The sequence below is a fragment of the Apteryx mantelli genome, chromosome 4, assembly GCF_036417845.1.
Source record: "Apteryx mantelli isolate bAptMan1 chromosome 4, bAptMan1.hap1, whole genome shotgun sequence".
Lineage (NCBI taxonomy): Eukaryota > Metazoa > Chordata > Aves > Apterygiformes > Apterygidae > Apteryx > Apteryx mantelli.
Genome location: NC_089981.1, coordinates 25,453,484 through 25,468,244, shown reverse-complemented (window position 1 = coordinate 25,468,244; position 14,761 = coordinate 25,453,484). Strand labels below are relative to the sequence as shown.

Genomic DNA, 14,761 nt, shown 5'->3' with positions numbered 1-14,761 from the left:
ATGCACCAGTCCACATAATCTTTCACCTCTCCTGCAAAATATTTTCTCCAGTTTAATTCTCAGCAGGTTGCCGTTGTTGGCAACTGAAAACATTCAAACTTTTGACGTCATCCTTTGTGGAAATTTCAAATTTCAAGGGAATAAATAGCCAAAAATATACTTTCTGTTCAATTTCTATGGCTTTCAGGCCGAAAAAAAGGGTTGGAAACTGGGCTAAATTGAATAGCTTCTGAGACAATGAGTTTATTAAAGGACATCTGTTCATTATTTTACACGGAAGTGAGAGCCTGGGAACCTACTCCTGACACACTTGACTTTTTTTCATTTTTGCTGCTTCAGTCCACTAATAACAAGCTATTTTCTGACTAGTGCCTTACTGTATGTAGAAGATACTTTACAGTGTTAAAATCCACCTCCTTTGATAACAGGCACTTAGAAACAATTGATGCATTCAGTGAGGAAGAGAGGGACTAAGGAAAAAGACTTTACCACCAGCCTGAGGGGAAACTCCAGGGGTGGGAGGGAGAAGCAAACCCAGGCTAGTTGCTTCCATTTGGGTGGCCCAGAATAAAGAGGAGAAGAGAAGAGTGGGTACAGAAACACTGATCTGCCTGACTTGGTTGTGGGGGGCCCAGCCAAAGGCTGAGCAGAAGCTGTCAACTAAATGTCTCTCAATAGCAGGCATACATCCCCCTCCCTGCGCAGCCATTACTGGTTTCCCTGGTTCCTGGCTTTATCTGTGGGTGTCAAATGAGAAGACCTGGGAGCAGTCTCTTGTGTTTGTGTCCAGCCTCACCACATACCACAAAACTCCTCCTGCCTTTCTTTGCTTCTGCGTTTCCTCCCCTCTCGTTTCCCTGCATTAGCCAGAGTGCTGGGACCCGTGCTCCCCATCCCCCTTCCTGCTGCCTCTCCCCTCCCTCCCTCGGCTGCCGCATTGCCTCCTCCCCTCCTCCTCCTCCTCCTCCCCGCCCGCTCAGGCACCGCTGCTTGCTGCCTGCGTGAAGGACACCACGTTCTTCAGTTCCCCATCTTGGCACTCTCCAAATAATGCCATTGAGGGAGAAACTGCTCCTTACTGCTAGGGCGAGGTAACCTTCCTCTCCTACTGCTCCCACAGCTCCAACCTTTCCTGCACTACACACAGCTCTTGTCCTAAATCCCTCCTTGGTTTCCTTCAATCTCTTGTGCTCATAGTGTTTAATAACTTTGTAAAACATCAGCTTCTTCTTGCCCTCCTTTGTGCTTCTCTTCCTTCCCCTTCACGCTATCCATTTTCTCCAGCCTCACCTTGCAGACCAACCCCTCCCTTCCACCTCCCTCTCTGTTCTGCAGGTTTCCCCCTTACCCCACAGTTTCAGTGGATGTTTGATCTGGTACTCCCCAAAGGTGGGGAGACACTTCCCTTTCTTGGAGCAGCCTCAGCCTACGATGGATGAAGAGCAAACATCTGCCAACAGCAGGTTTTAGTGGCTCCCCTTGACACCCAGTGTCATACTTTAATTTTGAACAAGTGGCCTGCTTGAGCACTTGGCTCCTCAGATCCTTTTCACGATTTCATGCTTTAGAGCTGTACAGAAACTTCCAGCCACACTAGTAAACCTATCTGGATAAAATGGAACAGCCTTTAGCTGCACCACCTGTAGATCAGGGAGCAGAGGCCTGACCAGAGGAGCTGGACTCTGTTTGGGGCCCATTGTGTACAACAGGCAAGAGAACTAGTAATCAGCAGCTGTACCAACACGTGGACATTTTTTTGTCAAATGGATTAGTGGCAAGTGAGTAACACATGGGCAGTACCTTCCAACATCCACAGCTGGGATTTCTCAGGGATGTCGCACTTCAAAGGGAAGCCTGCATTTTATTTTTGCTGATTGATTCCAATTAAGGTTCATCTGGAGCTTGCAAACAGCCATAAAATCACTGGCCAGTTACACTGGTGTAGTCCCTAAAATATGCCAGCTGCTTCTTTCCAGCTAAGGTTTCTCCTAGCTGTGGGCAACGGTGGAGTAGAAGCCAGATTTAGTTCATGACTGGTTTTTGTGTCTGTGGCTAAATACAATCAGGCTTTGTGCCTGGGTATGGGGGGATCAGTAGCTTTGCACATTTTGTTCTCACCTGCTCTGATTCCATCCTTCCTGTTTCACAAGTGACATAGGAGTGAAAGGCTTCAGGTAGTTAAAGAGGGGATGATCATTGGTCTTCCATGCACCCATCCTTCTGTCCAAAACAGGGGAGGTGGATCCATCTGAAAAACAAATTTTGTTCCTTCTTTAGCAGCTTAGTCACTTAGGCTTATGGCAAAAATGATTGGATCTTACCACAGTTGTGTTTGGTTCCAGCTGTAGATGCTCTGAGGTATTTTCTTAGGACAGGAGCTTGCTGATAATGCTAACCTCCTGTGCATAGGTTTTTATAATAAAATGATCCCAAGCATTCAGTAGCATTCCCATTGAAATCAAATAAGGGTTGTAACATTGCAAGGACACCTAAGCCTGTACCTGGTGCTGTGTATTGTAAACCCAATACAGCCACAAGCTTTCTTCTGCTTTGGACTGCCAGTCACTCTGATGAAAGGTTTCATTCAACCTGTGATGAGAGGTCACACTTGCTATGTCAATGCCTTTTTCCAGGTCTGCTGATGTTCGCCATCACACACATCCTGTACTCCTCAGCCTTCGGCATGAAGCCTTTGGACCTGAAAGCTGGCCTGTTGATGGGCCTTATTTCCAGTTCCTGTTATGCCTTCCTGTACTCCTACCTCTCAGGCCCATTCACCTACTTGGTGGCTGTCTACATTGCCTTGATTGGCTTCATGGGCTGGCGAGCTGTCGCTGGCATGCAGCTCTGCAACGACCTCTGGACGTGGACCAAGCTCTCGGCCTGCATCGGCGCAATGCTTTTCATGGTGTCGGACCTGACCGTTGCAGTTAACAAGTTCTGCTTTCCTGTGCCCTACTCACGCGTCATCATCATGGCTACTTACTATGCGGCCCAAATGCTTATTGCACTGTCAGCTGTAGAGAGCAGAGATGAAGAGGACTTCAGAAAGAGGAACTAGGTGGAGTGCCAATAGCTTGTGGACAATGACGTGGGTTATATCTCAGGTGCTGTAGCTGCATTCACCCCTGAGAGAGATCTCCATTTCTCTAGGCAAATCGGTGATGTTGATTTTGCTTCTTTGAAGCGTTACCTTTGGGGCTTTTTTTCAGTGGCTTTCTCTGAATACTGCTTACTTCAGTGTGGAGTCCACATCAGAAAGCTTAGACCATCCCTGCAGTAGCTACTCATTCAACTTTTCCTCTCTGAAAGTGCTGTACTACTGCATTGCATTTGTTATTCCTGAAACTGATGCTGAATGTCTGAGAAGAGGGAGGCTGATGGAAAGGTTTGGCAGTGCACTGTGCTAGGAAACTTGCTTTCAATAGGGGGCAGACAGGCCCACATCTCTGCTAAAGTAACAGGTAAAAATTAATTTCACCGGTATTTAAGCTAGTCTCTCTTTTAGTGCATTGCAAACTCAGTATGCAAACTGGAGCTATCAGAGCCTCTGCTGAAAGGAAGCCCAGAGGCAGAGTAAAACCAGCACATTCAGGTGAAGGTTGAGCTCTGGAGGCAATGGCAGTGTGTGGGCCAGCCCCCAGCAAAACCAGATAAAAGCAAAACACCAAGCAGAGAGCACACAGCAAGAGATGTGCTGGGATGCAGTGCTGTGTGCTTTGATCATGGCTGATCGCTGCTCCAGAGCAGGTCTGCGGATGTGTCTCAGTGCTAACATGTGGCAGAACTAGGAATTTCAGGGAAATTTATGTAGCCAGGCCAGTGTGTTCTCCCTCTGCCACATGTGCGCAGTTACATGGTGTCAGCAGCCACCAGTGACAGCTGAGATGTAACGAGAACATGAAGAACTGTGATTTTTGCAGAAGGACTTTGAGGATCTGTCTTACTAATATACCTATCTGTCTCCTTAACATGGCAGATAGGAATCTAACCTTTATGCCTTTCTTCCTCAGGATTTTAATGAATAATACTCCATTTACTCATTAAGCTTTTACAGTACTGCTGCTTGCAGTATTGCTCCCAAATCTCCTTGTGAGCATTTCCCTTGTCTGATGGTGGTTAGCCAAGGCCCTCATTTTGGTTGTAGATGGTTGTTGCCTTTTGCCAACTGGTGGCACACGATCAACTTTGCACCACGTGCTTTTGGAAAGCCCCTTTTCAGCAGAGCTTCCCTGTCCTGTGTGCTCCAGGTGCCTGCTGCTTCCTTCTTGTACTGACATGAAAGCAGCGAGAGTGTCAGAGCCATCAGGGCTGGGAAAGTCTATTTAATTCTGATCCAAATTCTTTTGTTCAGTTTGTCCATCTGCTGAAGATTACTTCTGACTTGAAACTTTCTTAAAAAGATATAGAAAGAGATGGCCCTGTTTATTAAACCAGCTTCATTTGTGATCATATTTTTCCTCTTATTTTGGATACCTTACAGTGAGCTCTGTTTCTGTTTGAAACTATCTTGAATGTGTTCTGTCTTTCAGTCCGTCCTAGGGCCATTCCTGTGGACTGAGATGCTCCCCTGCTGGCTTGTTTCTAAGGTGCATTGAGGTGTGCAAAGGAAGCTTGCTGAGGGTTCTTGCACCTCTTCAAACCAAAGCAACCAAACCAGACTGCACGACTCTAATCCGCACGGGCTCCAACAACCCCTTCAATATGCTTGCATCGGCAAACAGGAGGAGCAACCCTCCAAAGCGTCCTCGTAGGCTGGAAATCACTGTTGTCTCCATACCTAGCGTGCCTGGACCATTCCAGTCGAAAGCCTGGCACTGAATCCCTGGAACAGTTGGCAGAGCAGGAATTCCTCTCTGTGAGGCGGTATGGCAGGGTCAGGGGGTAGTTAAGGGAAGATTACCAACCCTACTAGGTTTCCCATCGGTGTTGAGAGGTGCTAAGTGGGTTTCATGTGCCTCCCCAGCCTTGCACTTTAGGATTCAGTGTGGAATAGGCATTGCCTTCCCAGGACTCTCCTGCATTAGTGCAAATACAGCCAGTATTACAAAAAATCTAGGTTAACTGTCCTGACCCCGTAGGATCATCTGCTGCTTTTCCAAGAGAGCTCAGAAAGGCCCGCTGCATTACTGAGAGGGAAAGCATTGTAAATAGCACAGGCCCGTGTAATCTCTTCCTTTAATGCTGTTGTGTAATATTGTCAGTATGCATTCACTGCAGCACCAGGGCCCGCCTGGAGTAAACCGCTAAGGGAATTTAGAGCCATACAACATTTTCATTCATCAGTATCGCTTATCTCCCAGCCGCAGCGTGAACCCTGCATTGTAGCTCTCCGTGGATGTCACCTGCTGCTACTCAGCTTGACAGTTTGCAAAGCTCTTCCTGCAACAGACTGACCCAGCTAAGAGGAAACAGAGCATTTGGGGTGAAACCCACCATGCTCCCAGGGCATAAGCAAACAGCACGTTTCAGTCTGATTTACATCTCCCTGTCATGGGTCATTCCAGCACACTGAATCCTTACTTGCCAGTTTTCCAGAGGAGTCCCCCCCAGCTTTCCTTTGCTTTGAAGAAAATGAGTGTGTGTTAAAGTAACCTATTTAAAAGTCTGAGCCATTACTTCCCTCTTCCCTAGAAATGAGAAGTCATCAATTTTCTGAAGGTGTCTCAGTTGCTCTTCTGCAGTCTTTTTTTATCTTGGCTTCCTTTGCTATCCTGCTCTACTATCAGCCACTGTATACTTGGAGGGAAGGCTCTTTTAAGTGTTAATAGGAAACCTGCCCTCTTGATAAAAAGATTCTCCACTCGCCGTCAGAGGTACCGTTTCTGGCAGCAGAGGTGTCTGGGTGGATCTAGCTAGATCGTGTTCCTGCCCATGAACGCGAGGCAGGGCCCTCCGCATAGGAAGTCAGAAAGAGTCCTGGGTTGTTCGGCTGTTCACCAGCTAAGGCTCTTAATCTTCAATCTTTTTCTCCTGCTCTGCAGTTTTTCTTTTAATCTACATTACTTGAATGAAACCATTTTCCTGGAGGCCGTCTTTCCTGCTGGGGAGAGGCCAGCTGCTGGGGACACTGATTTGACACAATTCTGATTTTTATAAACCTTGAGAAACACTGAGTGTTGCTGTCAGTTTGTTAAATACCTTTGGTAGGGTGTGAAAACACTTCCCCTTACTCCCACTGAGGGGAGTCTTCAATTCGAAAGGGAGCAAACAAGAAATGGGGAGCACACGGTTGCCTGTGGCACTGCCAGTCCCTTTTGGACCTTCCTGTTGCCCGTTTATGCACTGTCAAACTGAGAGGTTTGATCTGTTCTTCCCCACTTCCTTCAGGGACACAGTCGCTGAGGCACACTCGCTCTTTGGCCCAGGGACTTTACAGAGCAGACGGAGCACCCCCCATACGCGGTGTGTGCCTGGTCGTGGCAGTATTAGCTCCTTTGCTTGCTAAGTACAGAGGCTTTCTTTTTACTACACTGTACTCAAAAGCCCCTCTGAAATTCCCATCTACAGTTACTTGAGGTTATGCATACAGTGCAATTACTTCTGTTCTCTTTCATTACCACAGTTATCACCCGTTAGGAGATCCTTTGGCTCCTTATTTGGAAATATAACAGTTCTGGCTAATGTATGTCAGCCATGTACCTCTCTGTAGATAGATCCTCCTTGTCTTTGCTCACACAGAACCCCCCATGAAGTCAAAGAAGCAATGCTATCACAGCCCGTTCTTAATGCTAGTAATGCCACCGGGCTGTGCTACTTATATTAATGTCAGTAGTGCGAAGCTGATGTGGAAAGTGCAGGGTGAGAAGAAAAAAAAAGAGGATTTTCAACAGCTGTATTCCCACCTTGGCAAGAAAACTGTGTTAGTGCTTTACACCTGGCTTCTTACCCTTCCATACTGAGGCGATTTAAAGATCTGATTGGTTTAAGAATAACTCTAATGTGGCTTTGAAGTAGATTGAAAACATGCTGCCATCAGTGGAAATATCTATACACACACACATGCAAAATTCCCAAGACAAAATTTCCAGGATTTTTTAGTGTTTCTTCTAAGTTTTCTTGTTCCATAGTTTGTCACTGAGACCTGTATGTTTTCAACTTGGTATCATGGTAATTTTGGTTTTTTTTCTGGAAGAAACAGATCATAGCAAACAGCAGCTATAACGCTCAGGTGCCTCTTTGCTGGGTTTCTGGATGCAGACAAGGCTCTTTTAAGCAGAGGCAGTGTAACTGTGATCTCGGAACAGGCTGGGAACTTGCTGGCTTCCCATGACAGAAGTCCTCCTGAGTACTTCTCCTGCCTTTTATCCATGCTTGCTCCTTTTGTGGCCTTGGGTAAGTCATTTAAATTTTCTGGGGCCAGTTCCTCATCTGGTGTAAATGGGCATGAGTGTATGAAAATCAGAGCGATGCCAGGTTACAACAGCAGGGGACCAGGCCCTCTGTGTCTGTCTCACCTCATTTCTAAAATGGGGATATTAACACATACCTACCTCACAAGGATGCTGTGAGGATTAATACTCATACAGTGCTTCGAAGATGTAAAGTGCTATATAAGTCCCAAGTATTATTGTAACGTAGTGTTAAAAATGCTTCTAGGGATTTGCAGGACTTCTCTTAAGAGCCTGGAACATGTGACTGCCTTTTTGATTTGCATCAGATGCAAAGCCAATGCAAAATATTTATTCTTAATATCTAACAGGAAAGGCTTAGTTGCACTTGAACTCGGAGGAGGTTTTAGCTTGAAAGCCTGAACTCTAATTTCACTTTTGCAAATGGTTTTTAGTTCTTCTAAAAGTCTCAACCAAATCCTTAAGATGTGAACTTTGCATCCAACTTTTGCAGTCCGGTCTCATCCCTGACTGTTAGCTAGAATAAATCTAATCCAGCCAAAATGCAGTGCTCTCAGTCTATCATGACTGTTGAAAAGACTGGAACAGAAAATGAAGTTAATCTGTTTGACCTTTGTTTTGCAGAAGGTCAGCTCAGTTTCATGGGACATCTTACAAAGGGACGTTTCATTTCTGTGACTGTAAATTTCACTGGCTTTAAAAACAGCCAAGAGGGAAGGCCTTGATGGAATCAGTAAGGTCAGCACGTCCTTCTTGGGATTATTTCCTTTTCACCTGCATGAAAGAAGTAGTAGGCTCTGTAGAGAAGGAAGTGCTTGTACCATCAGTCCTATGGCCCAGAACTCTGTAGATTAGAAATACAGCTCTAAACCATCACCATGTTCTCAGCTGGTAAAAAATGCCCCAGTTCACTGATTTCAAATCTGATCCTGCAGCTAGAAGGTACTTGATTCTGGTAGCACTAGCTGCACTGTACAAACACAAATGAAGGCAAGCAATGACACACCAAGGAATGCAAGTTGTGTACATATAAAATGGACCATAATTTTGAAGCAGCTGCAGTAAAATTTTATCTTAATATGAACTCAGAAGCAAACACAATGCAAATTTTTATTGTTTCTTTAAAATGTTTGATGGGTTTTAGTTTTCTTAGTTTGGAGGAAGTTTTCTTGATGTTATTTTATTTTTGCTCTTACTGTAAGAAATAAAAATGTACAGCTCTAGACAGACTACAAATTGAAAAAAGGTGGCCAGTTGGCAGGAATGCCAAAACTTCTGTGGCTTGTATTGTTTCTGTGGTGACACAATGCTGCTGTAGGATGAGCTACTGGAGTGGTGAGATGGTACAACAGCGAGGCTGAAGCACAAGGTCCTCTGCAGGCCCTCACAGCCCAGAGGGATGCAGGGGCTGAGCCACTGAGACAGCAGTGGGAGCACAACTGGGCCAATTTGGATTGGTAAAAAGAGAAACACCATCAGGAAATAATCTCTTTCCTGACAGTTCAAACGCAAAAGACCAAATCTAGCCCACGGGGTGAGGGTGCTGAATCAGGACAAACGCACAGGCCTAGACCTTGCTCTTGCAGCCTGCTGCTAGGACCAGGACCCACATTCACCAGGGAGGCTTGCTCTAGGCCTACAGTGCTAGCAGGGTCAGGCCAGCAGAACCTGGCCCTTAGCTAAAAATACCAACTCCAAACAACCCCCCCCCCCCCAACAATCCCAACCAAACAAAAGCGCAAAGCAAAGAGCAAATGCCCTTGAGTAAGCACTAGTTCTACCTGGCTAACACTGCAGGGCTGGCTGGTCTGTCCTGAACACTAATCTCCGTCTTGTACCCAGTCCGAGCCTCTCGCTCCATCCCCTCGCCCACGCGCTCCAGGCAGAGTGCACTGAAAGATGTGCCTGAAGCAGCTGCTCTCGCTCGGAGAGTCAGCATCCTGCCATGTCTGAAAGTTTCTAGCACTTACTTCTTTTACTATGATTGTAAAGGTCACTGCATACAGTACGGCCACTTGATCTGGGATCTTTTCTTAACCCATTTTTATGCCAATTTTGCTATTTTAATTCTTTGTTTGGAATGTATTTTTTTCTTCATTTCTTCTGTGTGTAACAGCAATTAAAAATATTAATTTACTGAGTATTTTTACTGTGCAGATGCTATATCTCTTTGCTTATTTTCTGTTTCTGTGACAGTTTCAACATGGAGTATGCAGCCAACTGAACCTCTGCATGCAGCCAGTTTCGTGCCACCATTAAGCCAGTCGGTGGCATGGCTCTACTGCTGGAGTTAGCCAGGGCACCACTGACACAGAATGCCACTTTCTTAGCCTGCTACTCTATTCATGTCTGGGCAACCTGAAAACACAGCCAAATACACCCCACACAGCACACCCAACACAAACCGACCAGGCACCCACTGCACAGATGGCACCCGGCTTGTTTTACAACACACCCTGGGGACCCAGGGATTGCTCTGTGTGGGCTGCAGAGCTCTGAAGCGCTCACCCCTCACTGCTATAGCCAGGCCCATGTACAATGGCCATTTGTCCACTCTTCTATGAAGAGGGCAGCTTGCTTCAAAGGATTGCTCTGAAAAGGCTGGTTGCTGCCCAGAAACCCCAGACAAATGGCTGAGTTCCTCTCCATCCTTCCCACCAGCAAAATCTTCAGGGGGGGAAAAGCGGGGTAGCATTGACATTTTTCTCTGGTTGAGGATCTGATGCAAGAATCTTCAGCTGTGTTTGATGCAGTGGCACAGCTATTTGGTTTCATTAATCCTGAACTAGGGCATCTGTCACTAGTGGAACAGGTTTCAAGGATTTATTGCATAGAAGTTCAGAGTGTGTAAGAGCTCCTAGTTCATTAAATGGATCTGCTCACAAGCTTAGCACAGATTCCTCCTTACTCCCCTTCCCAAGTGGAGTGGTTCCTGATGTGAAAATGAAGCAGTACCAGGCAGGAATACTACCAAACTGTTCTCAAAGCAGCCCAGAGAGATCATAACAGGGAAAAGCAAGTGTTTCCTTCCCACTTCTTTAATTCTGTCTTTAACATTTTCTTTCAATAACTTAGAGGTCTACTGGGAGGAACATCCCATTTCCTCACTCCTCCTTTCTAGCTACAGATGGAACAAAGGTGCCAAAATAATTCTCTGTGTGTGATTGGTTGCTACCATGCTCTTATTCTACAACAGGTTCCCAGGAGTCACATCAGCATCAAAGAAAAAGTCAAGATCCTTCAGCAGTTCAGACATTCTGTAATTCCTTATCTGGCCTTGACCATCAGCGATGAAGTTACTGGGCCCTTCTGGATCTCAGAAGTTTTGTATTCTATGACCAGCTCTTTCACACAGTGACTCCCTCATTTGCAAAGCCTTGGAGAACAGTATTTACTTTCTTGGTATTGCAAGGATGCAAGTACTTCAGATTATGGCTTCCTGTATGTTTATATACAATCTGCAACAATGAAGCCTAGATAATCATGGAGGTCCTGTTGGGCTATCGGGGACATGGCAAATGAGGCAGAATCTAGCTCTTCTCCTGATCTCAGAAACAGGATTCTCACTTAACAGTGCAGAAGCAAACTGATATAAAAGAGAGAACAGCAACCTTTGCCTCCTTTTATTGTTAATATACATTTGCAGAAATACCACCTTTCACATGCAAAATGGTGTTTGAAACCACTTAGAGGGAGGAAGTACTGAAACATCAGAACTGTCCCTGCTTAGCAGAAGCCCCGCACTTCACCATCTAGTTTAACTGCCTATTACAGAAACCAAGGGTAGGGTCATTTTGAGCCATGCAAGTGAAGTCAAATTACACAGACACACTGATGCTGTTCTGCGTGTTGAACCAGGCAGAGCCTGTTCTACTAATTACATCATGTGTTTTGACTTCTGCAAACTTTCTGTCACTGTGTCCAGGAGCCTTTTATCATCTTTTTCTCAAGGGGGGTGGAGGGGGGGGAAGAGAAGTGTCACTGCCATCAACCCTGTGTTCTTAGTTTAACTCTTAGAAAGTGCTGCCTAAAATACTTTATAGTTCATCGTATAAAGGAAGAGCGCTGTCTGGTCAGTTTTCATAGGAAATGAGCACTCAAGTTTTGGGAGTTCCCATTTTTATTCTCATTTCCCTTGTTCAGTTCATTACTGTTCTGAACAAGTCAGTCTGGGTCTAACAGGCTTTGTGTCCTCTGCACCGTGCCACCTCTAAGCATAAGGAAAATGAGATTCATCCCTTCTGAGCTAAAACAGCAGGGAGGATGCTGCTATGGTTCACAGATGTGGAGACATGCCCTATTTGTTTTTGCAAATATTGACAGAAGGAGTAAAACTGAAAACATGGCTAAACAGAGGAATTTGAGTGTTCTTCCATGAGGGGAAGAGACAGCATAGGATACCTTAAGAGAAGAGGAGACAGACTTTTGAGAAACAGAGGTCTAGCTCCTATGGAGTAAGTATAAAAATCAGCAGCTGAGACTCCTGCACAGCTATTCAGAATTAGTACATTTGCACATAATTCCTCAAATCTACAGAAAACCCATGACTAAGCTCAATTTGAAGCAAAACTCTCATCTCCTAAAATCAGTTTTATGATACCTCTTTTCCTTTTGCTACATCTTTTCTCCCCACCTCACTCAGTTGCAAGTACCCCCACAGCTGCAGAGAGACCCTCCTCTAGAGCCTGCCCAGAAATCAAGGCAAGGAGGAGCCTCAGGCAGACCCAGAAACAGGCTCTGATTGCTAACAGGCACCCTAAGGGCCTATTAAGGAATCTGAATACAAATTAGCAGCTCACCCACATAGTATTTCTGCAACCCTTACTCCTTAGCCACCACTGCTTAGGAACAGGCTATTTTGAATAGCTTTGAATAAAGTTTACTCTTACTGCAACATCCCTCACCTCAACAAGCTCTGTGTGGGAAGGCAGAAGATAAGTCCTACCCAGCAATCAGATCTCCAAGGGGATAGAAAGTTGTTCTCCTGCCTAAGGAGTCACCTACCCTGCCTGAGCCTGGGGGCTGAGGCAGTGCCTAGGCAGCAGGACTGCCACGATTCCTCTTGTGAAAGCCTGGCTGGGAAAGAGCACAGCGGCACCAGGCCAGGGAAAGCTCCCTTTGGTTTTAGACACTAAGAAACTGCTCCAGCTGTTAGCCCTGGTTTTAAATTGCAGCTTCAGGGAGGAGCGTGGCAGGGAGCATAGGAAGTGTGAGACCAAATAATACCAAGTAGTCTTAAAAACTAGTAATGAATTGGTGTTCTACATCAGTGATGGCTAGCTTCAGTTAAAAAAGTGCCATGAGTATATCCTACACACAGACGAGACTTCTTGAACATTAGAGCAGGAGGCTTGGTGTGCACATCCTTTCCCTCCACTGACCTACACTGAACTACTTCTGCATTAGCTGCTGTGGCAGAAAGAACTGAACCCTCCAGAGCAGTGGCCTCAGCAGTTGTCAGCAGAAGCAATGATCACAGACAAAAATAACCTTAAAAGATCCTTCCAAATATAGCCCCTCATTATTGGTGCTGTATCAGTTTCATTTCAAGCTGTGCCTGGCAGGATGTCTCTTTTGTTTCCTTTAAGAGAACAACAACAGGCCCTGAGGCACCAAAGTCTGCGCTTAGAGAAAGGGAAAATGGGGGAAAACACTTCAGTTTCACATCAGACAAAAGGATGGAGAATTCTCCCTCTGAAATGTTTAACCTTGATGGCTTCCTGGTTAGTTTTAAGTAGGGTGAGCTTACCAGGGGCTGCTGCAACTCTCAGGACACAGCAGATTTTCAAAGCACTGCCATATGTATCACAAGACCAATCCACAAGTTTTAAGTTTGGGAATCATGATGTGGGGAGACCATGTGTCTTGTCCACATTACAGGACCAATCCAAGCCAGTTGGAACCAGGCTACTGTGTTACAGCCTGATTTAAACCCACCATATGGGAGTTTCTGGCATGGAAAAAAGGCGGGGTGAGGAAGAATATGCAAGTCTGATCCCCCTCCCCCCCTTTTTGTGTCTTGGAAATTTTTATGACTGTTCATACAATGTTGGCAAAATCCTATTTCACAAAGGAAGAGAACAGATTTACATAGCGAAGTGTCTGCAGTATATATGAAAAAAGCACAAAGCTGTTGTCAGAATACATCAGTTGACTGCCTGAAGGTGCTAGGTTGCCATGGGTGCAGGGCAAACCTGGTTAGAGACTGAGAAATGGCCGTATTTGCTCATGAGCCATCTAGGGGGATTCTTGAGACTTGCTAGCCAAAATACACCATTTTAAGGGAACTGATTCTGCTTTCAGGCAACTTAAGGCAAGTCTCAGTGACTTCAGGGGAAAACAAAGTCAAGAGTAAGGCCTGTTTTCAGATATGGAAACAAGTTCCTACAAACTGTGGCCCTTGCAGCTCCAGCTGCAGTACTTATGGACTGAACAACTGCTTCCTCTTTGGGCAGGTATGAGAGCCAAACTGGCCCAGAGAAGTACGGTCCACAAGGCCAGCCTGGTAAGCGTGCCTGTATTGGAAAATAGCAGGATGTAAACCATACTCATAGACCTGAAATTTAGAGCTATCCAACCTGCAGAAAATCACCCCCTGGGAAGCACAGCAGCTGCCAATCTGACTTACCATATAGACTGTAGCTGCATTTCTCTTTTCCTAGCTTGTTCTCAATGGTGATGGTGTATTCACTGCTGTCCTTGGAACTGCAGGTGGGATTATGAGTGTGCAGACGCAGCTTGTTGGGTTGTACCACAACTTGGAGTTGACCGTGATGTTAACATTGCCCTTGTATAGGGTCGCTGTTGTGCAGGGGTTGCCGACGAAAGCACAGCTCATGGTGCAGTTGTTGCCGTGGCTCGTGCTGTGGTTCTTCAGTGGAGTGATGAAGTGGGGGGGGCATGGAGCCAGCCCTCTTGGGGATACCCATTCATCTTGAAACCAAAACGCTCTGCCAAGGACACAGAGTCAATATGGACTGCTTTGCACTGTAGAAGTGTCTGACCCATGTACACTGCCAGCCCCAACAGGACAGGGAGTCTTTTCCTGCACTAGTACAGATCTGAAGAACCTGGGTATGACAGTTCATGCCCTGGGCCTTTTTTCACACCATGGAAAACTCACAAAGGAAGAAGGAGTAAGCAACACTGCATTAATCTCAGCATCTGACCAGCGTACCTATCCCTCAGGTAAACAAATGCAAACTGAAAAGCATGAGAAGAAGGAGTCAGAAATCTCATTCTTTCATTAACTTGCTATGCAGCTGCAGGCAAGCAATTAATTTCTTTGTTCCTCAGTCTGTAAATAAGGTGTTGGGTTTTTGCTCCACAGGGATACATTGATGCTTTCTCTTGCTAATGCCATTAAACTGCAAAGTGCTTTGGGATATTTGGCTCTCAAGGTGCTTTAG

The 14,761-nt window shown here is 45.7% G+C and overlaps 2 protein-coding genes across 4 annotated transcripts in view; one reads left to right on the top strand and one right to left on the bottom strand.

The window, feature by feature from the left end:
- The window catches only part of TMEM86A (transmembrane protein 86A), a 30,508-nt gene extending 19,880 nt beyond the window's left edge, over positions 1-10,628 (top strand). The window contains exons 3-4 of one of the 3 annotated variants that reach the window (XR_010884063.1): positions 2,634-3,464; positions 4,533-9,495. Coding sequence is in view for 2 of the 3 variants with exons in the window: in XM_067296035.1 (XP_067152136.1) it covers positions 2,634-3,061 (428 nt within the window). In the remaining variant the exon portion in view is untranslated. Of the gene's footprint in view, positions 1-2,633; positions 9,496-10,548 lie in introns of those variants that run through there. The other 2 variants (XM_067296035.1, XM_067296034.1) reach the window with 2 other exon arrangements.
- A 21-nt stretch (positions 10,629-10,649) lies between these two features.
- IGSF22 (immunoglobulin superfamily member 22) overlaps positions 10,650-14,761 on the bottom strand; it is a 28,705-nt gene continuing 24,593 nt past the window's right edge. The window contains 4 exon segments of the mRNA XM_067295343.1: positions 10,650-11,297; positions 13,981-14,070; positions 14,073-14,247; positions 14,250-14,302. Coding sequence (XP_067151444.1) covers positions 11,230-11,297; positions 13,981-14,070; positions 14,073-14,247; positions 14,250-14,302 — 386 coding nt within the window. The 3' untranslated portion in view covers positions 10,650-11,229.